At 39.8% G+C, this 24,623-nt stretch overlaps 1 protein-coding gene across 1 annotated transcript in view; it reads right to left on the reverse strand.

Annotated features, from left to right (window-relative positions):
- Positions 1-7,623: 7,623 nt before the first annotated feature.
- Positions 7,624-24,623, reverse strand: part of ARHGAP42 (Rho GTPase activating protein 42) — a 164,294-nt gene continuing 147,294 nt past the window's right edge. The window contains exons 19-24 of the mRNA XM_075140100.1: positions 23,661-23,805; positions 19,431-19,811; positions 17,109-17,265; positions 15,899-15,961; positions 9,055-9,134; positions 7,624-8,840 (exon numbers count right to left, since the gene is read on the reverse strand). Of these exons, the coding sequence (XP_074996201.1) occupies positions 8,752-8,840; positions 9,055-9,134; positions 15,899-15,961; positions 17,109-17,265; positions 19,431-19,811; positions 23,661-23,805 (915 nt within the window). The 3' untranslated portion in view covers positions 7,624-8,751. The remainder of the gene's footprint in view (positions 8,841-9,054; positions 9,135-15,898; positions 15,962-17,108; positions 17,266-19,430; positions 19,812-23,660; positions 23,806-24,623) is intronic.

Genomic DNA, 24,623 nt, shown 5'->3' on the forward strand with positions numbered 1-24,623 from the left:
ACTGTAGGGCCCCCAAATGAGCTTGGTTGGAGCCTGTGGCTCCTGCTCTGAGCCGTGCTGTGCTGGACCACGCTGCACACCCTCCATCCACCCCCGTGATCCCACCAAGGGCTGAGCCCACCAGCCCTTCTCAGCCCCTGGCCTGCTGGTGGGGACGGAGCTCGTGGCCGTCACAGCGTGAAGCGTGCCGTTTCAAATCTCGTTTTGAAAACACCCACAATCCAGGTAAGCTGCATGTTTCCCTTTGAATATGTTTTTTTTGTAAGAAAGAAGACAAAAGCAATGACCATCAACAGAAATAAATCGCTGATGTTTTTCATTCAGACGGGACTCTAATCCCTTCTAAGGCACCCGAGAGCCATTAACAGTAATTTTAAATGAAATACACCCGTGCTAAGTCTAACTAAGCAGCTCCTCAATTATACTGGCAGAAAGATGTATTCCAATTACCACAGTACTTTCAGGTGAATTAATACTCCTTTCTGTACCGGCTGTGGAGGTCACTCAATGTTCCCATGAATCCCTGCATGTTTACATTAAAAAAGCACACCGTGATCTTTGGCAAAGGCACTTGCTCTAGGCTAGTTCAACTTTTGAGCTTGTTGCCATAAATACAATAGACAAGCAGCCAACTGTTGCAAAAGAAGCCAAGAATATCTTTCAATGCTTTCTTTCCATATCAGTGATTAATCCAAATTACACAGGAAAAGCTTTATAAATATGAAATAGAATTTTAAAAGACGGAAGTGCAAATACCTTATTTACCATGTTTAATAAGCAGTGTTCGTGTTAGAAAGGCAGGTAGGTTTTGAAGGAATGAATCATGCTCAGTTCACGAGAAAACGTTCCCAACTGGGACCTGAACTGACTTTGCAGCCTGCTCAGTCTACGCCAATGCCATTTCCTTGGATCACTGAAATTTCTCCTCTTCACCAGCGCGGGGGGCTACAGCCAGCGCGGCTCTGCGGGAGGCAGGTCCAGCGCGGCTGCAGACCCCCGCTCGCATCCTGCTTCCCCCTGGCCGAGCGCTGCAGGGGCCCCGCGCCGCCGCGGCTCACTCCAGCGTCTGTTTTATACCATAACTCTTCCACAGGTCAACAGCTCTATAGGCCACGCCGTAGGCTTACCAAGCAATAAACCCTGCAGACCAGGAGATCCACTTTTCCAAACAGACGAGAATCATGTGCTGGGAGGTGCCTTAATGCAACCAAATAATGAAGTCCCTCTTCACCCTTCCTGGTAAGATACACAGGTGATGTCTCATCCCTTGCGAGTTTTCAATTCAGTGATAATAGAGTAACACTGAGTTAGTTTAACAGGAACTTACGTCTTTTTACATTTAAATGCTCACTGAAATATCAAAATATAGAAAGCCAGAATGTTTGTTTCCCAGAAATAGAGAAAAATCTTAGTTACTCCATACTCCATGATCCCAAGTAACATGGCCCTACAGACACTGGGAAAATGAGTGATGAGATCTATTTTAGAGCTTAGTCTAGACCCCAAACTAGTCTGTGTTCACTCCTGCAGATGAGAGGATCTGAAAGCCAAGGAGCCTGCATCCCCATGGGAAAGGGCAGAAAGCTCGAATAGAAAAAACAACCATTTTATTTCAGATTTTTAACATCAAACCTGTGATGAGCTATCATATTTGGTGAACTATCAAAATGCACATATTCTTCATTTCCCCTTATGCCTACTCACCCTGCAGAGCTGGGCAGCTGAGGCAGCTCTCACCACACATGCTTTCATGGTCCTCAACAGGAGCAGAGGTGAATCAAGCCGTAAGTGCCGGCCCCAGAGCGAGCAGTCACAGTGCCGGCCGATACGGGTACGGGCGCAGGCTGAGAGATCTACTCCCAGCCTGCCGGGCACAAGAGAGCAGCAGGGCAGGTCAGGCACCTCTTGGCATCCGCACCCAGCTGCGCTGCTGCCCTCAGATTTACCTTCTTTCCAAAAGTCCCCGTGGTGCTGGGGAGCATTTCAGGGAATGAGTGGTGACAGGGTCAGTCACAGATGTTTCCTCTGGGTGACAGCTTAGATCATAATTGTTACACCCCACCTTGGGTGTAGTTCAGTAAGCTTTAAGTAAGGGCAAGAAGTTACAGCTCAGCTCTAAACCCCCTTGTTGCAGCCCCTCTCCTTCTCAGGCTTTTCCAGCAGGGCTAATACAGCCCCAGGCGGCTTCGCCAGCCCCGTTGCGTCCCTCTGTCCCTGGCAATGGGAGCCTTTCCTTCTCCCTGGGCCCGTACTGCGCGGGATGCTGGGACCTCCGCAAGGCGCAGGTCGTGTTTGGTGACCACAGGCTGCAGGTGACTTTTTGATTCCTGGAAGCAGACTCCTTATCTCGAAAATCTTCAAGCGGGGGGAGCCGTGAAGTATGTTTCACTTAGGAGTAGTTATTAGAAAGCAACGTAAGGGAAAGACTCTTTCTCCACCCGGTCTGCGTTGTTTTGCTTCTCCACCTAACTCATTTTTTATTTATGGCCACAGTATCTATGTTTCGTTTTCAGTTATACCTGATGTCGCCCTGAGCAGCCGCAGATGCAGCGCCCGGGCGGGAGGCAGGCATGCCCTGGGTGAGGCAGGCACCCTGGCAGCCCCGGGAGGCTCAGGCAAGCCCGGGGCTTGGCCGGCAGGAGCCAGCAGCAGCCCCGGGCTGGCAGCCGGCAGCCAGGCCTGCGGAGCAGGACCCACCTTCCCTGGGTCTGACACAAGAGTTTTCTGCACTACCTGAGCCTAACCGCACGGTAAGCAGGGAAGGAGTTTATCAGCTGGCTGGTTTGATCTTCCTTCTTTAAGAAACGTAGTTATTTTGAGTTAATATCATAATAAAGCCTGATTGTTTCAGGGGCATAAAAGCCTCTTCAGTTTTTGGAGTCCCTTCAGGAGAAAGGCGAGGCAGGCCACGACACAGCTGCCCTTGCCTCGGGCACAGTTGGCAATGGAAGTAACTCCCTCCTGAGGGCTAGAAAAGCTGCAGGTCCCTGAGGCGAACAGCCTTGGAGAAACGCCAGGAAAGGGACGCAGGGAAACTTGCAGAAACCACTCCGCTCACGTTACTTCCCTCACAGGCAGCGTCGTTGGAATCGGGTCACCAAACCCCCCTCCCGCGAGCTGCCCACCTGCTAATTCTCAGAGGCAAAGACCTCCTCAACGGTGTTGTGATATACCAGGGTTCTGCTTCTTGTTACTCAACATGCAAAGTTGTCATTTTCTTTTCCTCAAAAGCCTCATCTTTGGAGACTTCCACGTGACCAGGACAGCAGGTGACATGCTGTTGTCTAGTATTCGTACTCCTTGCTCAACGTTAGGAGCAATGATGTCCCCTACGTAAAGCACCCTCAAGGGTGAAACTTTATTGAAAAATGCAGGTATGGATGGAAGTAGCACAAAAGTGTTATTACTTGGAAAAAAGAAAAAGCTGAACCAGAGCCCAAATTTAAAAATAATAAAGAAAGCAGTTTGTGTAGAAAGGCTTTTTATTTTGAAAAACATTTTTTCAAATTTTTGAAATACAGTGTAAAGTACAACATAGAATTATGTCTGCAAGTCAGCTTATGCATGTCATGCCAGTTATTTACATGTAGATATATACAGAGTGCAGATAATTATTGAAACCACACTACAAAATAAACAGAGAGTTCAATAAGATAATTTAGCAGGACTTTATTAAATATATATATATAGTTATTGATTGTATATACTTTCCTATTAAAATATCATATAGTATCTAAAGTAACCCCTATAAACTCTAATACCTCCAAAATTGCCATAAATATGATTGAAAATTGAAATTATCCATGTGCCCTGTTCAGCTGCTTTGCCCTTTGCTATAACAGGAACTCTTGTAGTGCTGAGATCATGGTGCTATCTTTAGTGCCAGAACTTTAATGACAATTCCCAATAAAACACTTGCAAAAAGCTCAGATGCAGAATAGCTTTCAGCTGAGACATCCAAGGGTTGAAGCACCATTCTCTGTGCTTAAAATAACAAGGATAATCCAATGGCTTATTAAATACTGCCACATACAGGACAAGAAAAACAATGCTATGATCTTCAGTGACCGAATTACAACATTGAATTCGTAGCTGTTTGGATACCAAGCACCTTATTAAAACAAAACAAGGCAAATTCCCAAGCCCATGCAAAATCTTATCCAAAAAAAGAGACCTCCCAACTTGTACTGAAACAGCCTGATCAACAGTCTGAGTTTTGCATGAGCAGTAACTGGAAGGGCCGCGGCAGCAGCGGCTGTCAGGGCTGTGTGACCACAAAGAACAAGATTGAACTTTGCCTATAGCTTGATCTGTGGTATCTGAATGGTTCATAAAAGGCACTCTGCTGAAAGAAAGGATAATGCCAAGCCGTAGCATATGTTACCCCATTAACAGAATATTCCATTTACTTTCTGGGGGCTTCTGGCCCGCAAACACTCACTATAAATTGCCAAAGGTCTGTCTTTGACTTCACTAGAGCTTTGCAAGTTTCCAACAGTGGAGAAGATCCGCCCCTACTGTGCTCCCCTACTGGGATTTCTCTTCTTGCTGCTCAATCCAAAATTGCACAAGCTGCTGCCTTAGGAAAAGAAGCATGAAGAACAATATGCTTTTTAGTTTCATTATTTATTCCGACGCAATCTTATTAAGTAGAAAATAGACCAGTGGAGAAATGTAACAAAAAAATTCCAATTACTGCCATACAATGCTTTTTTTTGTTGTTGTAATTATTGTTCTGAACTGCTGAATTTTGCAATTTTTCCTCTCCTAACATGTCTTTCCTAAAGGCACATTATAATTCAATCCAATTACAGGCAAAGAATAGAGATTAGCACCAGAAAATATAAAAAAGGAAAATAAGTTACTATTACTATCATAGAATAGCGCTGGTCAGCAAATCTGTGCATCATTTTTTTCCAGAAATAATCGAACAATGAACTTTATAGATTAGTTAGGGACATAAATGATAGCTACGGTTTAATTTAAGAGTTTTCTTACATAGAACTCTAAATGCCAAAATATGGCAAGGATATTTTAATACTGAACTCATAGGAATTACACAAAAAATATTTTTTCATCTTTATCATAATTAATAAAAAGTGTGAATATAAAATATTAATATACTTTACATATTTATCATACAATATATCAGTCCTTCACACTATTAATTTGATTCATGTTGTGCTGCAACATGTATCAAAAAGTTTAACAAACTAAAAACATGGCTAATTAGTGTAATTGTGGGTACCGACATTATTTCCACAAGACAAACAGCAATCACAACGTGTCATCTACCTTGAGTTCTACAGTGTTATTTGGAAAAAAACTGCTGCATCCTTTTAGGAAGGATAATAATAATTATAATAAAAAAAATTGCGCAAACTTTGCTTGTAGAGTGAATCTGACTTCCATAAAAACAGTAAATTAATACTATGAACTAATTTAGTTCAGCTTGCCTAATTTTCTGGTAAGGCACTATCAAGGTATTATATCTTCATTTAAATGTTATATGGATTTCTGATCCTTCGCAATTATTAGAAGGAATTTTTGGTCAGGCCTGAGAGTATCATCATTAGACAAGCTTTGGTGCTGCCCTCTCCCCCTGCTTTGAACACCTAGCTACTTAACTTTCCAGTTCATTGCACGGCTTCTTGTAGAGATAAACTCCCTCCTGGAAAGTCAGGGAAGAGCTGGGGCATCCACAACCCAGCAGTGAGATTATACAGAAAGTGCTTGTTATGTACCCCAAAAGGGAGGAACAGAAAAACCGTAAAATATTTCAAAAAATGAAAAACCCTACTCATCCCACTGAGAGTGAGTGGTTAACTGTAATTAAGAACGGGCATAACCTTTTTCAGATAGAAATGCCATTTTAAAGCTAAGCTACTTTAAAATTATTTATGTGATCATCATGGCTGGTTCAGAAGAAGGGCCTGAAAAAGTGTCTTACAGAGGAAAATACAGGTTTGTTTTGTGAGCAGCAGAATGAATGGGATTCAGTTTCTTAGGAAATTGTCTTCCGCAATTCAGTTTTGCGTCTAATGTGAGATGAATACATGGGGATAGACGGAACACCTCTCCTCCACAGGGATTCCTCCAGGTCTTTCTACAACCTTTCCCTCAGCACTTACAGACTCCACTTACTTAATCTGTAACTGAACTTTGCATTTTTACAAAATTTTTAATGAACTTAGCATCTTTGAGTCCTCTAGCTTGCACTCAGATCAGCTGGTTTCAAAACATAATACTGGAGAATACCCAGACACATACACAGGCTGTGAGATTACCTAAGGTTAGCTTTTTTCTCCCCTTCTTTTTAAATCAGGCTAGAGCAAACCAAATAAGAGCAAGCATTTTCTATTTCACCATTCCTCAAGAATTTCACAACAATTAAATTCCTCCTAAGATGTATAAGAGGTCATCAAAGGGTGTTCAACAAAGGTCCGTTTGCCACTGACCCCAGTGCAATAGATAGAAGGAAGTGGTTTTTTTACCCCAGACGACTGCATTTCTCTGCCTGCGTGAGATGCGTGCTGGATCTCCAGCCCCCGCTCAGAGCTCTGCCTCCCTTTCTGCTCCTTTTTGCCTGCAGCAGCACTCCTGGCAAGGTCACCAGAGGTAAGCCTTTTGACATCCTGCAATTTTTGGATTGTGAAAAACAGCAAAACCACAACCAAAACCATGTTGATCTTCTCAGGACAATGGCAGTTTCAGGCATAGCTTACACTAAGGAATCTTGGCTCGCCTTAAAAATAAGAATGGCTCAATCTGATGAGAAAAGACCTTCACTTCCTTTCACACCTGCTCGGGGCAAACTAGATGAGCACACACGTGTCTGCCTTCACTGCCTGTGACAATGTCTGCAACAAGGCTTCATCACAAGGCACTGAAATCAGTCTGGTCCTAAGGTGAAGTGAAACATGATTTGGGACTTGAAACTTTTTAGAGTGAAGAAAGAACCCAGATCACTCAGTCACTAATTCAAGGGGTCTGTCCTCAACTGCCTGCAGCCAGTCTTACCCAGACTCCCCCTCTGAAAAGCTAGACCATTTTTGGGACGATGCTCTTACAGCCTCTCTCCTTCCCTAATCACCACTTGATACTTTAATTAGCGAGGAGAAGGATCCTGCAAGCTTTTGCCACCAGCCTGAATTCCAACACAGAGCTTCTCTGCAGAAATCATGCACTACATACAAGTAAAGGAGGTTCTGATGTGCTTCTTTATGTTGGCAGTAAATCTTATTTTCTAATTTAAACAAGAAAAAGGCTATGGAAAGAGAAAAGAAGCAATTAAAAGATTACTGATGTTTTTAGTCCTAACAGAAGTTCTTCCTTAAACTTTCTGGAAGTAGCATACAACTTAGAAATCAACAGAAGATTTAAATGTTGATTTCTGTTACTGAAGAAAGAACTAAACCTAGACAGGTCTATGAAACAGTGAATTCTTTCTGTAGCACTAATGCTGAAGAATTACTAATATGGAGCTTAAATATCTTGGTTTTCAGTCAGGCATGGTAAGCACCAGTGCATGTTTTCCCTCAAGGTGTGCAAGAAAGACGCTCAGATTTAGAAAGCTGCTCATGGTTTTGTTTTTTTTTTTTTGTTTGTTTGTTTGTTTGTTTTCAGTCCTACCAGAAGCAATCAATGGGTCTTTACAAAACCTTTGAAAAGTAAGGCTTTTTTATTCTGTGGAAGGGGAGAAATCTTTGTAAAATAGTTTAGCAGAAGTCAGGAGAAATAATACGAAATACTTTTATTGCTACATGGAGCTTTCAGCATTCATAGCTTATAAAATTAGCTACTTCACAGGCCATTTGTCTTATTTGCAATGGAAAAAATTGGAAAAGGACTCAGTTACAATTTATCTCAGGTTTCAAAACATACTGCTGCTCTCCACTGCTTACCTCACATTACTACCAATCATTCCAGATTCAGCATCTCCTTGTTTTCTACAGATGTTGCTCTGAGATACAACTGAGAATATTGTCCCGATGATGGGTATCATAGAAATAAAAGTTGTTAATATTATCTGTACTGATATAAAAAGGAGGAAATAAATCTAAGAAGTACTTGAATGAAACATTCATTAAACATATCACATTTTGAATGAACACTTCCTGCTCAGGCAGTGTATAAACTGATTTCACTATTAGTTCTGTAACATATTGTAAATAAATTCTGTAACATATTGTAATCTCAATGAAAAACAGGATTTCAAACTTCTGATTTATGGAAAACTCATTTCTTATTTGAAATGATTAGGACTAATTTTAGAATCAAGTTTTCTAAGGGAGAATTCAGATCACAATAGAAGCATTACTTACAATATGAAAAAAAAACCAATTTTCCATATTAAAAACTACAGATTGCAAGAAATGTCATAGAGTGCATTGCCTCTAAATTTCACACTTCTGTGAGCAACATCCTAGGACCTGAAGGTCTGCAGCTAAATGGCAACTTTTTTCATTTTATTGCTCTAGTGTTCCTTACCCATAAAAGAAGAACAGAACAACCTTTTGCAAACAATGGAAGTTATTTAAACAGAGTACCGTCTTCAGTACAGAAACTGTTAACTGTTTCATTACATTCTGTTCCGTTGATAGGGAGCTGTGTAACCTGCAGCTGCAGTATCTGAAGGAAATCTACCACTCAGCTAACGGGCTGATCCCATATCTGTGTCAGATAAAAATCATAGTGCTCATTATTTGTTACCATGGATACCATGAAGATATTGCTGTCCACTAAAGATTACTAGAGGAAGACAACATAATTCTCCGGAACGAGTCCTGTTTTGCCTTCATAAGTTGCTTTTAACCAGCCTGGTTCCACTGATGGATACACTGCAAAAAAACACAGCCGGACAAACAAAACATATTTACAATAAATTAACACTGTTAAAAGATCCTATATAAGGTTCATATATTTATTTAAGAGCAATTGAAAAAACAGGGCAAAAACTGAGAGTTGAAAATGGAATTATGCTCTGTTATCTTGTGGATACTGTTCATTTTTTTTTTCCTTTAATGTAAAAAGAGAATGTAAAACGTATCTTACCATTGGAAAATATTGCTCCCTGTGGGAAAGACAGCTCATGACTATGCTCAGCCTTACAGGAATACATGGCTTTTGCTTGTCTAAAAGAAAAAAATACAGGCTTGCAATAAATGAGATAACAAGGAAAAATGTATAAAGAAATGAAATTAAAACCTTGGAAGATTAGGAATAATCAGTTGCACAAATACAGGATGGTAATGACTAGTTACACAGTAGTTCAGAAGAGCAGAATGATAGCAGTCAATAACTCCAAGCTCATTGGAGTTAACAAGCATGTTATTGCAGAAAAGAGACCAACATCCTACTTAAAGGTTTAAAGAGGTATATAATTTATAACTTCTTTTAAAAGGATTCTTTCATTCTAGTTGAAGCTGTCATTCAAATGAGTACTGAATTGAGCATATTGCTTGAAGCAAGTGATGGACTGCCTGGAGAAAATTCAAAAGTGATCATTAAAGGCCTAAAGACATGACTTGTGAGAAAATATAGTTGATCAGTCTACAGAAGAAAGTAATACATAGAAGGTAAATACGAGACAAAAAAGGAGAAATCTGTTCTCCAGGCTGACTGCAAAAAGGACTTAAATAGGTTTAAATTGCAGCAAGGGAGATTTAAATTAGGTGTCTGGGGTGGGTTTCAGCTTCAGCCACCTAAATTTAGATGTCTCTAAATAACCCATGTGCCTAGCTCCACAGACCCTCCAGGCCTGGCTTCTGCTACGGTAGATGCCTACTTGAGAGTGCAACGAATGGCTCACCAGGTTCCACTGCCTGTAGCGAAACCTTCAACGAAATACTTCCTTAAATAATACCTGACATGAAGATACCTACAGGTAGACAGCTAAGTTTATGTCTCTTAATCTGTAGCTGGAAAACCCCTCTATTGGTTAGAATAGTGAAGCACTGGAACTACCAAGAATTGGAGAATCCCTGAATTGAAGAATTCCCATTACTAAAAATTTATTTAAAAAAACCCAAATAACAAAAAGCCACTACACAGATATCTGCAAAAGAACTAGTTAGATATATAATGATTCTATCTCAGAGAAGGAGGACAGAGTAGGTCACCTCGTGATACGGCTTCTAGCAGTATGACTCTGCAAAATACAAAATGAAGGACTGAACATGAAGATGGAAATCAGAAGTTCTCTCTAGATTCCTGCACTTTACCTAATACCTTTAATTTATATATTCAAAGCAATTTTTATATGATCCATCAGTTTTTCTGAGTTTCTTTAAACTTACTGGAAACCCACATTATACCAAATGAAGATGAACTTGTTATTTCACCTTTGTATGATGTGATGGGGCGTTACTGATTCAGCTTTCCTTCCAGCCAGGATTTATCTCAATGACCCAGTATGTGACCTGTGGTGAAGTTTAAAATTTCTAGCATACTTTTTGAGAGGGTGTATATGCAAGTGACATGTAATCTACTTTGTCTTTCCTCCCAAAATAGTGAGATAAGAGAGACGTAAATTAGATTAATAATAGTGCCACATCATAAGCATTAGCATAAGAAGTCTGTTTTATTCTGTGTACTGCCAATGGGGCCTGTGGCACTTCACCTTTGGAGTTACACACCCTGCTGAGGTCAAGCAGGGACAGACTTCCTAAAGGGAGCAGAGAGCATCCCTCTACCCTGGCCTCATACCTTGGTGCAATCAGTACTAGCACACCATCATTCATCTGAATCTCTAAAAGGGTATGAGTGGATGGACATATTCCCAAGTTTGCATGTGTGAGCTTTCCAGAAATGATTTCTCCCTCTGAAGAAAAAGCTCTGAAGCCAATTTAAGACTAGAACAAACGGCATGTTTTGCCTTCATCTTAAGTGAACAACTGACTCATCAAGGGTTAGATTCTCAGGCCGAGATTTCCAGAGGAGATCAAGAATTTTGAGTCATGCCCTCGATATCCAAAGGCACCTTATTTTCAGGATGCTGAAAACATTTCTAACTCTCAGAACTGTCATTCTGGATACATCCCCACTGCTAACTAGAACCACATGAGCACTGGACCCCTGTTTGCCTACTTTGCTTAGATGTTAGCTTGCTTTCGGGCTGGTGTAGACTGCTCTGTTTAGCATTTTTCCAAGACAACTCCTTGGTGCCTACTGTTATGAAGAACTTGCCATCTACAGTCGCCAAGACAGGTGTGAAGTTTCATTACTCTACATGATACATATAAATTTATACATAATAATCTACATAATATATACTAAAATGTACAGAGGGAGATTAGATGACTTTACCAAAGGTCACACGTAAACTAAAATTGAATTCTTTAATCTCAAGATCATTTTTCCTCAAAGTCAATATAACAAAGAGCACTACAGATATTCTAATTATACTGACCCAGATCAGTAACAGCCTGCAAAACAGCTACTTCCTGTGTGGCATAATCATGGATTTTACACATATAAAACAGTCGAGTAACTGTTTATAATGATTATAATTGCAATGAATATAAGATAATTGGTAATGAATTTACTAAAGCACAGGGATGATTTCGAACTTGATTTTACTTAGTGGCATGACTATCAAGCCAGTTTCCCATGTTAAGAATGGGACATCTGAATAATACTGTGACAAAAGACATTTAAGGCAATAATAAAACAGAACAGGAATATTTAAATGTGAGGCAGAATTATTTAAGTTATTCTTGAAATATGACATGTTGGTTTTTAGTGCCCTCAGAAAAAGTTAAGAAAAATAAATGCAATTTTCTCCTATCTTCTCTTATGTCTACTAAACTACTCTGTTTTCAGCTTCTAATTTTTACCTGATCCAAGTATGTTTACCTTAAAAGTAAAAAGATAAGAAAACATGGACTCTGACTTGCTCAGTTCTGGAAAGAGAAAGCTTCCCAGCATTTGACATTTAGACAGATACACAAACACAAGGTACACGGAAGTCAGTTTCTCAAAAGCTCATGAATTACAGGATTCTTCCCACCACCTGGCTCCTGACACAGATTAATTACATACCAATGTTATCTACAAGCTGTGTGTAATGGTATAATGAGAGACAGATTCTATGAATATTTACTCACAATTCTAGAGCAATTTCCAAGCCCCTCGTTATTGTTTCCACACTCAATTTGATTACGTAGGTTCTCGTATTAGTTATTACTCACTTCAACCCTATCCAGCTAGAAGCATTAGCAATGAAAAGGGCTTGCAGGTTCTTGGACATTTTTTTTGTGTGTGATTATGAAAATGGACATTCTTATGTTGTTAATGCTCTCCTCCCTACAAACAAGGCTGTTTGTTAAAAAGCATGTGATAACATCACCATCATCTATTATGGTTCTCTTAAGATCATGCTAATAATCTGAGAAGAGTGTGATTCATGTTGTTTAGTGCAGAGAAAAAAAAAACAACTTCAGAAAGTGGTACCCACATTTCCTAGAAGTTCCTTCTTTCCATGACTTTTCTGGATAGACTCCAGATGAGAAAAAATGCATTTTCCCTTTCCGTACTTTTTATTACGTTTGTTTTGAGCTTGTAAGGATAAACTTATACTAGCAGTCAAAGGGTCAGTACTTATCAGATCATAAACTATTTTGCTTGACTACATGCAGTCCACAACACCTGAGGCCTTTTAAACAATTAATAATAATAATAATAATAATAATGATGTTAATAATGTTAATTAAAAGTTATAAGTAAGCTTTAAAACTATGCTCCTGCCCTAATGAGTTTTCAGTCTAGCAAGACAAAGACAGAAGCCAGAAGAGGAATGAATGAATCACATGAATGAAAACACATGAATGAAGTCACATGAATGAAACACATGAATCTCTCTCAGATGACTCATCAGTTAATATTATTCTACAAGAAAAAGAAAGGTTTATAGACTCCTGGAGATGGCAGACTCACAGCCAAGCTTGACCAAATAGAAAACACTGGTCTGAGCTGGGGAAGGCATTCCAGGTGTTTAAGGAAATAAAAAATATAGCATGAAAATAAAAACAGAAGAATGACTGGGAAAGGATATTTAATCATATGGTTGGAAGGGGAGCATTGGTCTACTGGGCTTCATACTGTCAGCCTATTAAAGTCCCAGCCCAGCACCTAGAGAACCTGCTGCCAAGCCAGAGCTGTTTGCTGTCACCAACTCCTCCTTCCCATTTTTCTAGGTATTCTTTTCTAATGTGAGAAACTTACTCACTTTATGTGAGAAACTTACTGACTTTCTGTGTACCTCTAAATCAAAGTCAAGAAAACAGAGTCAGGGATTACGTGTTGGTGCATTTTTGTACAGAAGCTGCAATAAGGAGACCTCAAGCCTTACTAAGACTGTTGGATAACTGCAATATTTGTGAAAGCAGTAAGAAAACTCCTTTGCCTCTTTCAAGTGCATACTAGATTAGCAACAGGGATTGGTCTCAGTGTACAGAGTAGCTTAATACCACAGTCTGGGAGATGGATGATTAATAAACTTGAAGTCAGGAAGGAAGGAATGGGAAGACTGAGAAGTCAACATAATTCTGGAATTGGAAAAAGAGAGCACAGGTTCTACTGGGTATAACATTTTGGTCTTCCCTGTCCAATCCTAAAACATGTACTGTGGCCTCTCATTCTCATTCTCTTTCGGATTAAAAGAAATCTGTTCAAACTGGTAGCGCTATGGGGGCGTGTACTCATGTATACAAGGAGAGAAAACAGCCAGCTCAAATAATGTCCCAGCATTAAAAAAAAAAACAGAGGACACACACTCATAATAGAGTATCACATTATATAAAGTCAGAAAGCAGGGTTGCAAAGACTACTTGGAAGAAGGAATAAGTAAGACCAGGCCACTGTGGTGGTAAAGCATCGAGTACAAAATTATCTGCTGGAACACAGATGACAATGTGAGATTGCAAAGTTGTATAGGTACTTTTGATCCGCCTACTGTACAAATGACCACAACAGGCAACAGATGCTTCAAGTAGGAATGAAGCTACTTAGATACTATAATAGGTAAGCAGTAGCTTGAAATTTCAAAACCAGTTATTTTTAGCAGGGTAAATTACCCCTGTACAGAGTTCAACACTACCTTGCCTTGAATATTTCTGGTATCAAACCAGGCAGCTTAAAAACAGTTTCTCTGTCTTACACTCTGTCCTGCGTATATTCATTAGATAGTAGAGTTATGAACTCAGAAGGCCTTTCTACTGGGTGGATCAAGATGTAATTACCATGATTTCTACATACTTCAGAGCAAAAAAAGACTATCCAAAGGTTTTAAATCAGCCTTCATGTTCGTAACATGCATGAGAGATGAATAAAAGCTGGCTCTGAATTGCAAAATCTTGCTCAGACTTGAGCAGCACTGTAAGAACTGCTGAGCTACTTCTTATTCCTTCCTTGCCTGCTGACCTCTCGTTTTCCATTCTCCTTGTTACTGTTGCCCTTCTGCTTTCTTAGGGAGGCTGAAGTAGAGTAGCTATTAAGCCTTTCAGTGTTTTTGGCTTTGTTATCTGCTCTCCATATCCATTATCAAACTGCTACCTTTTTCCTTTGACAGATTTTTTCTTCTTACGTGCTTTCTATACACAGATACAGGTGGCACAGGCCCTGAGGGAACAACAGGGGAGAGTTTACAAGAAGGGAGCAATACAAAATAAGAGAAGGAACAGTGGTGGTGGTGAAATGATGCAGGACTGCTGAAGCAGTCATCGCTCTCAGCTTAGGGCACTGGCTTAAGAACATTCCAGTCTCTTCATTTATACTTTTCTTCCTTAAATTAACGCCCTGCTGTTTTCATCTCCCGTTCTCCCCTGCTACCCTCTTTTTTGGTCATCTTACAGTTCATGTGCTAAAAAAACAAGAACAGCCTTGATTCATGTAAGCTGCTTCTCTCGAAGAAAATCAGCTGGCCTTTGCAGGTCAGCTTTCTCTTTCTTGTCCCTGCTAGATCTGTCAGAGAGGACAGCCATATTCCACTGCCACACATCTCAGCACATATGCTACTTGAGATTACTACTTTTGGATTTGTGGATTAACATTTTATTTTATTTTTTTTCTATTGCTTGAAAGGTCCAGTAAGCTTGACAGTTCCTGGTATCAGTGAGTAAAGTGATGGACAAAAAGATATGTTCTGTCTCAAAGAACTTGAAATGCAGGGACCGTGAAAAGAGAGACAGACTTTTTTGCACATCTATTTATTTGACTATCTGCCTTAGTCTGTTAATTGTAGGCCATTTAGTAATGTAGGGAAGATGCTGCTTCCTAGACGAACACTTCTCAGAACATTCTAACTTAATACAAGAATGAATCAAATCCACCAAATAAATGCATGCAATTGTAAAGAAAACATAAATAATTCCTGCTGCACGCTACTGAGAAGAAAGGGCAACAGTTTCTCCAGACAGATACTGAGGCATGGAAGGTGTGATGGGAAAGACAGGAATCCTGATCAAGTTAATCCTGAACTTTTTAAAGCAGCTGTTATTCAGGACTTGCCTACATGAGCAAATTACCATAAACTAGCATGTTTGCTACTCTGCTGAAAGCATGTATATATAAACAGCTGTATGGAGTAAGTACAGTACCCTCATCCTAATTTAAATCCTGTTAACTTACTCTTGTAGCTGTGTGCTTAAGCAGATCACGAACCTGAGCATCTCTCACTGCAATCCCCCCAGGTGACAGAAGAGCCAGATAGGCTGGTATTCTCTATTAGATTTAGTTTTCTTCTGGAGCAAGGATGAGTTTAATAACCCACAAAAATTCTGCATGCCACATGATGCTGTCCAAAAGACACACAAAAAAGCTCCAGCACTTCTATTTCAATCTTTGAAGCCAGCAAAACAGAAAGGATTTTACAAATTGTTAAATACTATGAAGCACTTACCGTCCTGAAGAAACTTGTTTAAGTGAACCAGCACTTTCAAACAACTGGGCTCTTGCAGCCACTCTGAAAATAAAGCACCACCTTGCTTTATACTTTGCCCATTAAAAAAACACACAGACTAACTTCAATTTTAATCATCTAAAGACACTGACACATTTTTAAAAATTGTTTTTATTACTCACTTAGAGAAACAGAGGAAATTCAAAAGCTGAATTTAAGTCCCTATTCAGCAGAATTCTTATGGGCATAACCTAATTGGGGCCTGACTTCCGCATGCCCTAGTGCCTTGCTGAGTCAGCAAAGGAAATCTCAACACCCTATATTTAAAATTCTATTCATGGATGGCCAATAGATATATTGGAAATGCTTTTATTGCCAGTCTGCCACTATCATGCTGGAACTCTGAGCTGTGCAGGATTCTCTGTTTAAGACACAACAGTCTGTGAAATGACTACAGTGATCCCTTCCAGTTTAAAAAGTGGAGAGGCTGAATAGAGTCCTGCAATATTTGGAGAACTTCTTTGTGCTCTGCAGATCTGGAAATCACTTGTTCATGGGGACAGAGAAATTCTGGGTCAAAGTCAGGATTACAGCAAAGATCTTCTCACTCTTAAGTTTGTGCTAAAAGCACTGAGAAACATGGCTAACCCAAATCTCAACACGCTAAACTATAACCTCTGTTGCTTAGAACTACCCTCCTTTCAACATAGCCCCCCAAAAAAACCAACTGTTAGAAAAAAACAAAGATATCAACTTTTTAACATGCAGCAACTGAAGAAATTTCAGAGCAGAAGTTTGTTTTTTTTTTTCCTTTCTCCTCCATTTTTGGACTTACACGAATAAGATCTGGTGATATTCTTGACACAACAGCACGGACAGTAAGTAACATTTATGCTCCTTGAAACATTAAATTACAGAAGAACCAGAGATAATAATACTAATCACTTTCCAAAGATACATTTCTTCATTATAGACCTTATCTGTAGTCTAATGAAGTCAATGGGAGTCTTTCAACCAACTGCAACAGACTTCGTGCTGTTTTCCTTTGTTTACAATTTTAATGAAGCTAGATAAATAATGCACAAATACAGAAATATTCAAATCAAGTATTCATGGATGTTTTTTCAACTACTTATGTTGGTGTCTGGGATCACTTTACAGTAGACAATACTGTAATAACACTAATCTCCAAAGGGCCTTGATGACTTACACAGATCCTGGTCTTTGATAGCCATTACTTGATGCAGTATCTAATCTTAATCTTCTGCACATTTTGGGAGGCAAATCAGGGTTTGGTGGAGCCTTTGGTGTATCTTTGGTATCTGTTGAAGATAAGCTCTGTATAGATCCACTGCAGCTTTTGTTACCTAAAGAAAACAACCAAATTATAGGGAATATTAAAGCTAATTTGAAGTTGCTTCATAACATGTGTAACATGCAAAGCAAAGTTTTTGTTTTTGTTGTGTTTTGTTTTTTTTTAAAGAGGCAAAATAGGTAAAGTAAGTAGTTACTAAGATGGAGAAGAAACAGCCTTTCAGGCAGAAAGCCAGGAGAAAAGGACCAACAGCCAGAATGAAGAAATGACATTAAAACTGTGAAGGCTAAAAAATTACATTGTACTTAACTGGCTAGATAGTACATTCACTAAAAAGTGACAATAAACCCAACATTTATAAAGTAGTACACTGCAGAGAACTGTAGAAAAAGATCATGTTGGAAGGGATCTCAGGAAGTCATCTAGTCCAAATTCCTGCTCAAAGTAGCATCCACTATGAAATCAGACCACATTAATTTGTAAGAATAAATATTTCAGTATCCACAGAAGCTTCATGCAGTTAAAAAACATTCTTAGGAATTAATGATTATGCGTTGCCTAAAACAATTGCTACTGTAACTTGATAAAACAGATCTATAGCTATACAGTCTGTACTGCACACAAAAAAAAGTCCTTTTAATGAATACAAGGCATGGCCACATGTGTCCTTTAAGCTGAACTATCTGTGGACTGGTGCCTTGTTTGCACAGATATTCCGCAAGACAATAACTGCATCTACTTCTCTGTTTCTTTATTCCCAAGAACAACAGATGCTTAGTAATGCTTTAAAAGCTGTCATAATATAGAGAGATCCCAAAATATAAAAACAATACCTATATTATTAATATTGTTATTCTATAGGGTTATTCTATATTATAAATTATTGTTAATGATAATTATTAATACTGCTAATATAACACTAATTCGTATCTGGAAGCCTTAGGAAAAAGCTTGTACACTCCATGGGGGGCAGAAGGGAGAGAACTTTCTTAAACTTTTAGGACTTTGCACATAACTACATATTTACCCTACCTGTACTTGTATTACTTATACTATGGACAGCTCAGTGGCAAACTCAGCACTTGCACTCAGTCCACTGGAGCTCATTTTTTCAGTGCTGGCTGTTAATCTTCATAATCCAAACCACTGCAAATATACTGATTTCAAGAAGGTGTTTCTTCTGAAGTAATTTCCACATAGCTCTCAATGTAGTGCAATATCACCTCATGTACTCACAGAGGCACAGCAGGGGTTCACAGGCATTCCAGCTAACTTAGCATTTAGCAGAACTGTCTAAATTAAGAAGCTATGTTTTTAAGCTTCTCTGTCTTGTAAGGAGCCTTGTCTACAGGCTTATTTGGAACATAGGCTCAACTTAGCTGCTCTTCTTTGAAGCAGCATCCTCCTTTGACTGAACAGGAAGACTGGCATCCTAACTTGTGCACTGAAATTGGATTGCTAAAGTTGGGTTTGCAAACTTGTGGTTGTTTTTGCACATGATGTCCATATACAGGACCATTTAGCCATAATCTTGTGTCCAAGCTAATCTACTCGCAGTACTGGATAACAAGCCATGCAGGTAGGGCGGAATGAAGCAGCCATTCCATCAGCAGGGTTTCAGACATACATTTTTATTCCATCTGTCCAGTCCTATCTCAACTAAAGGCATTGACTGTAAAATCCATAACATAAGAAAAAAAAAAACTCAAACCAAAAAAACCCCACCTTTCCTTCAATCCCCTATTTCAGTCAATTGAAGAGATGCAACTGTCAAAAAAAAAAAAAAAAGCAGGCACATTGACAAGGAGTGACAAAACTGTTACTTACTAGATATGTTAAGCCTAGTGCTTTTTAAATTTAAATGCTAGCTTTGATCAGTATCAATCATGTTGCAACGAATCATTCCTTTGATACAGTGATGAACCATAGCTACCAACTCTTCTTATAACCCAGCAATCTCCTTACAAGTCAGCAGTCTAGGTGAGGCGCAGCAGGATAGAGTACTCTAAATTCTGAGAAACACTGATAGCTTTTAAGCTGTACAGGTAACAAACAATGGAAATATGTCAGAAGCAGTTTGAAAACTGAAAGAACATGGCACAAAAATTAAAAAAATAAACATAAACGATTAATGGATATCGTTAGCTTTCAGATGCAGCTCTTATTTTCCAATACCTCACAGTAAACACTGATGCCCTAAAAGACCTTGGAAATTACCTTCAGCTGATGGAATTGATCTGAGGGAAGATGCTGAAGACCTTTTCAGCCCAGACAGACTGTAAGAACTCTTTTTGGTCAGGTCTGTTGGTGGGGAGGCATTCTCTGGTCCAGTGACAGAAGCTACACTTTGGCAGTCTGACTCCACATCTGTTTTGGTTGCATCCTCCTTTGATGAGGATTCTGGACTTGTAGTCCAGAGGCCTGAACTCTTCTGGCCATTAGAAGAAGGGGGAGAGGCAATCCATGGAATCCCTCCCGATTTCTCCCTGGGCTGTGAGGGCACACATTTGGTAGTGCTGTTCTGCTCAGAGGAGTGAGAAGAGAGAGATTCAATGCTGCCCATGGGAGTGCTGTCTGGGCTACTGCTGTATGAGTCACCTAGGGAGGAGTGAGGGGAGAGAGAGGGAAACAAAAAAAAAATTATATTTTCTAATCATGTGCATTTCTCTCATGCCACCTTTAGCCCCTTGTACACCACCTGTCATCAAATTCATTAATCTGTGGTTTCAGAGGCAGTGATTCTTAAGACAAAATATTTGTTTAGTTACTCTAAGTTTCACACATATTCCTATCTTTAACCTGGAAGAGCTGCATTTTGTGGACATTTCTTTAGAGCTGATGAACATAATGGGCTACAAGCTAAACCATTTCGCATAAAAGTTTGCATTTTCAAAGAACTGTTTGCAATATAAATATCCTTAGGAAATGCAACAGTTACAATGCTGCAATATCTTTGTGGTGAGTATCTTGCTGGATGTGATACTTGTAACATTTATGTTCCTAAATGCATGATTGTATTGCCTGCAGGCACAAGAATTAAATTTTACTGTGGTTACCAAGCTGCTGAGGATCTCTGCAGTCTGGCACGAGTCCGTAAGTCTATCTATAGATATCCTCTTTTCTGAATTGTCACAATTAGACAGGTACACTCTTTGCTGGGTAAAGAACTGGCTGGATGGCGAAGCCCAGAGAGTTGTGGTGAACGGAGTTAAATCCAGTGGGCGGCCGGCCACGAGCGGTGTTCCCCAGGGCTCAGTACTGGGGCCGGTCTTGTTCAATATCTTTATCAATGATCTGGACGAGGGGATTGAGTGCTCCCTCAGTAAGTTTGCAGATGACACCAAGCTGGGCGGGAGTGTTGATCTGCTGGAGGGTAGGAAGGCTCTGCAGAGGGACCTGGACAGGCTGGATTGATGGACTGAGGCCAATTGTATGAGGTTCAACAAGGCCAAGTGCCGGGTCCTGCACTTCGGCCACAACAACCCCAGGCAACGCTACAGGCTTGAGGAAGAGTGGCTGGAAAGCTGCCCAGAGGAAAAGGACCTGGGGGTGGTGGTTGACAGCCGGCGGAACATGAGCCGGCAGTGTGCCCAGGTGGCCAAGAAGGCCAACAGCATCCTGGCCTGTATCAGAAATAGTGTGGCCAGCAGGAGCAGGGAGGTGATTGTGCCCCTGTACTTGGCACTGGTGAGGCCGCACCTCGAATCCTGTGTTCAGTTTTGGGCCCCTCACTACAAGAAGGACATGGAGGTGCTGGAGCGTGTCCAGAGAAGGGCAATGAAGCTGGTGAAGGGCCTGGAGCACAAGTCTTCTGAGGAGCAGCTGAGGGAACTGGGACTGTTTAGCCTGGAGAAGAGGAGGCTGAGGGGAGACCTCATCGCGCTCTACAACTACCTGAAAGGACGTTGTAGTGAGGTGGCTGTTGGTCTCTTCTCCCAAGTAACAAGCGATAGGACGAGAGGAAATGGCCTCAGGTTGCGCCAAGGGAGGTTTAGGCTGGACATTAGGAGAAATTTCTTTACTGAAAGAGTGGTCACGCCTTGGAACAGGCTGCCCAGGGAAGTGGTTGAGTCACCATCCCTGGAGGTATTTAAAAGACGTGTAGATGAGGCCCTTAGGGACATGGTGTAGTGGGCATGGTGTGTTGGGTTGACGGTTGGACTCGATGATCTTAGAGGTCTTTTCCAACCTTAATGATTCTATGATTCTGTGATTCTATGAACTATCATAAAATACCTATCCTGCAGAAGGACAACAACTCATTCCTTACAACTTGAACATTTGATCAATTTCTTTAATTAGACTGATATTAAAGAAATCTACCTACCTACACAACAATCTTTGTACTGATCTTATTTCCAATAATCTTTTGCAACAAAAAGTAGGAATATCCTAATGAAATTATCTGATGATATAAAGGTAGGAACACTCATCAGAACTGAGGAAGGACTGGCCTATAATACAGTGAGGGCTGAATTATCTTGAAGACTGGATTCAGTCTAGTGAGTTATATGCTGGTTTCTAGTAGGATTTGTTCCCAAAAGCTAGGAGATATAATTAACAAATTTCACAAAAAGCAGAGAATATCTATTCTTCAACCACACAGTACTTATAAGATACCAACATGATACTGCTGCTTTTGCCTCCACATGTTTCAATAACCTTGGCAACAAGTGACCATAATCACAGACAATACTACAGATACAGTCACAAATACCAGTGCTTTGTACAGTGGATCTGACAACAGTAGTGCCACTGGTACAATAATCTGAAATATTCTGCCCATTTCTGGCCAGAATTCTGGTATTCCAGATTAGATTGTTCCCCATCTTGCCCCTTTACAGACCATTAGTCCCTTGAAAATTGCAAGATTGGCTGAAGCCTAAATTTGTCAGGTACATTTTCTATCATTCCCTACCGTTTAAAACCTGTATCTTATTTTGTCATGCCATACAGAATTCCTTGATTTCCTGCAATATAGTTAAGTGTCCGTGCTTCATTTAAATGATGACTTAAACCCATCTAGTACTTCAGAATTTGCTATTGCCAAGGCTTTTTCTTGCCTGTCTCCAGTCACATCTAGAGATATTTGGCAAGGAGAATATCTCTGCTTCTGCCTCGGCCTTCCAGACACAAGCGAGATCTTAACTGGAACTTGTGTAGCAAGTGCTGAGCTTGAGCTAGTAAGCAAAGCACAAGTGGAAAGCCCCTGGGTCAGACCTAGTTTCAATCCAGCTGCCAGCACAAGACGTGTCTGCATAAAGAAGTGTGAGCTTGCACACGTTCTGCAAAATACTTTTTTATGCTGGCATCCATTCATTGCAGTTACACAGCAAAAACGAGTTAAAACTCGCCCAGTTTCTTGTCTGGTGAATGTAATTGACAGTTCCTCTGCAACTTCTTACTCGTGATCCCATGCCATTCACACTGGCAATCGATGTGTAGGCAGCTATTGCTCTTATTTAGTATTTACACTCCCACTGGCAGGGATCATGTAATATAAACATATGGAAAATGCAGCACCTGTGCAAGAGTATACTGCGGATAAATTTCCTAACATTACGTACTTAGAAATTATTACAGATCCTCAAGAAGAGATACACCTTAGCTGTGGATTAATTTAGTGTACCAGTTTCATGTAAATCTCCTTGAGGAACCAAGGGACACAGAAGTTCTGGAAGTCTGCTGCAATAGTGGAACTGTTAACAACTTAATCTTTGCTACAGTTTCAATACTTCTCAATGGTACAGTCAGTAAGTAAAAACGTGATGGCCCCCTAGATGAAAATGAATGAAGTGAAACTTTTTAATAGTGACGTTTACATGAAAAGGAATAAACATTCTAAGAAGCAATTAATTACACACATAATTCCCTGCTGTTAAACAGTAAGCCATATGATAAGTATATTGTTTCTCCCCAAAATACTAGAGTTTGTTTCTATTCCAGAAAAACTAAGAAAGTTTCAGTGGTTTTGGTAAACCTAGGCAGTGGCCACAGTTTCATGCATGTGAAAAAACCCAAGTAATGGTTTTGATCTCCTGACCTTGACTAAATTACATTTATTACAGGACAGGAAAGATTCTATTTACAGTTTCCCAACCTTAACAATCATCTTACAAGCAAATGGGGTGAACTTCATATAACGAACTCCTCAGAGTTTCGAAGCAGACTACATTTAGATTAGAACATAAAGTCTACTATAAAATGTTTTTGAACACTGTATGGAATACAAGGCTTGCCTAAAACCAAACATCCTTCCTCATCTGAGGGAAGCAAGGAATGCAGTCATTCAACAGTGCGGCTGTGACTCACACTGGTTAAAAAGCTGACAAAACCCATCTGTTACGCTTGTAATTATTGGAATACAATACTTACTGGATATTATTCAGGCAAGTTAAAAGACAAGACATAAAAAGGAAGATAATGAGTCAACAAGGACAAACTTACTGTCAGGATCTGCTAGACACGGTGTGTATCTTCCTTTGGGTTTACGTGAACCTGTGGAGAGACAAATTGCTCTTGTCCTTCTTGAACCTGATCGGGACTGAGGTTGGGGAAGAGGAATATTGGGGTCTGGTGCAGTGTGAAATATCTGCATGATTTTAAAAAAAAAAAAAAAAAAGGGAAAATAAATGACAAACAATAGAGGTACTCTTACACTTCTATTATTAATCCATTTGTTTTCCTCACCATTGCACCTGAAATTAATGCTGTAATAGTCTCACACATTACAAAAGAGTAAATTCACAGAATATAAACTTTGTTCTGATCTCATTTTACAATCCAAGAACAACAATACTGAACTATACTTAAAATTTATACTGATTATATAAAAATATTTGTTTAAATAGTTTTATTTTCTAGCCCTTGTTAAGAAATGCTTAAGTCTAAATTGTGAAACATACAATATGTGCTTACAACTAACTCCTGCCCAAGTAGTAATACATTTTTTTAAATATTATGAAAGGATTGAATTTTTTCTTTGTGTTCCCGTGAAAGCTTTTGTATGTCACAGAAATTTGTTATAGTCATAACTTACCACAATCCAGTTCGTATTTCAGAAAATCACTTTATTTTGCCAAACATGTCAAGTTTGATGAGGAACATCTTTATGTTCGGAGTACCTCCTGATTTTTATCTTTTACATACCACTGCTACCACTGGTCAATTTTGCACTACATTACTGCAGAAAAAACTAAAATTTTGGGGGTACCTAACTACTGTGATCCGACACAGGTACACATGAGGTTTTAAAGAACTATTTGCTGATAAGCATGGCAAGCTTGCCACAAGGACAATACAGAAAGTCCAGTAATTTGGGTGACTTTCATTTGTATCACCTATTCTGCAATATCCAAGACACGTGCAGTAGAGGTCTTGAAAGACCCTAAAAACCCTCTTGGATATTTC

The sequence above is a fragment of the Calonectris borealis genome, chromosome 1 (genome assembly GCF_964195595.1).
Source record: "Calonectris borealis chromosome 1, bCalBor7.hap1.2, whole genome shotgun sequence".
Lineage (NCBI taxonomy): Eukaryota > Metazoa > Chordata > Aves > Procellariiformes > Procellariidae > Calonectris > Calonectris borealis.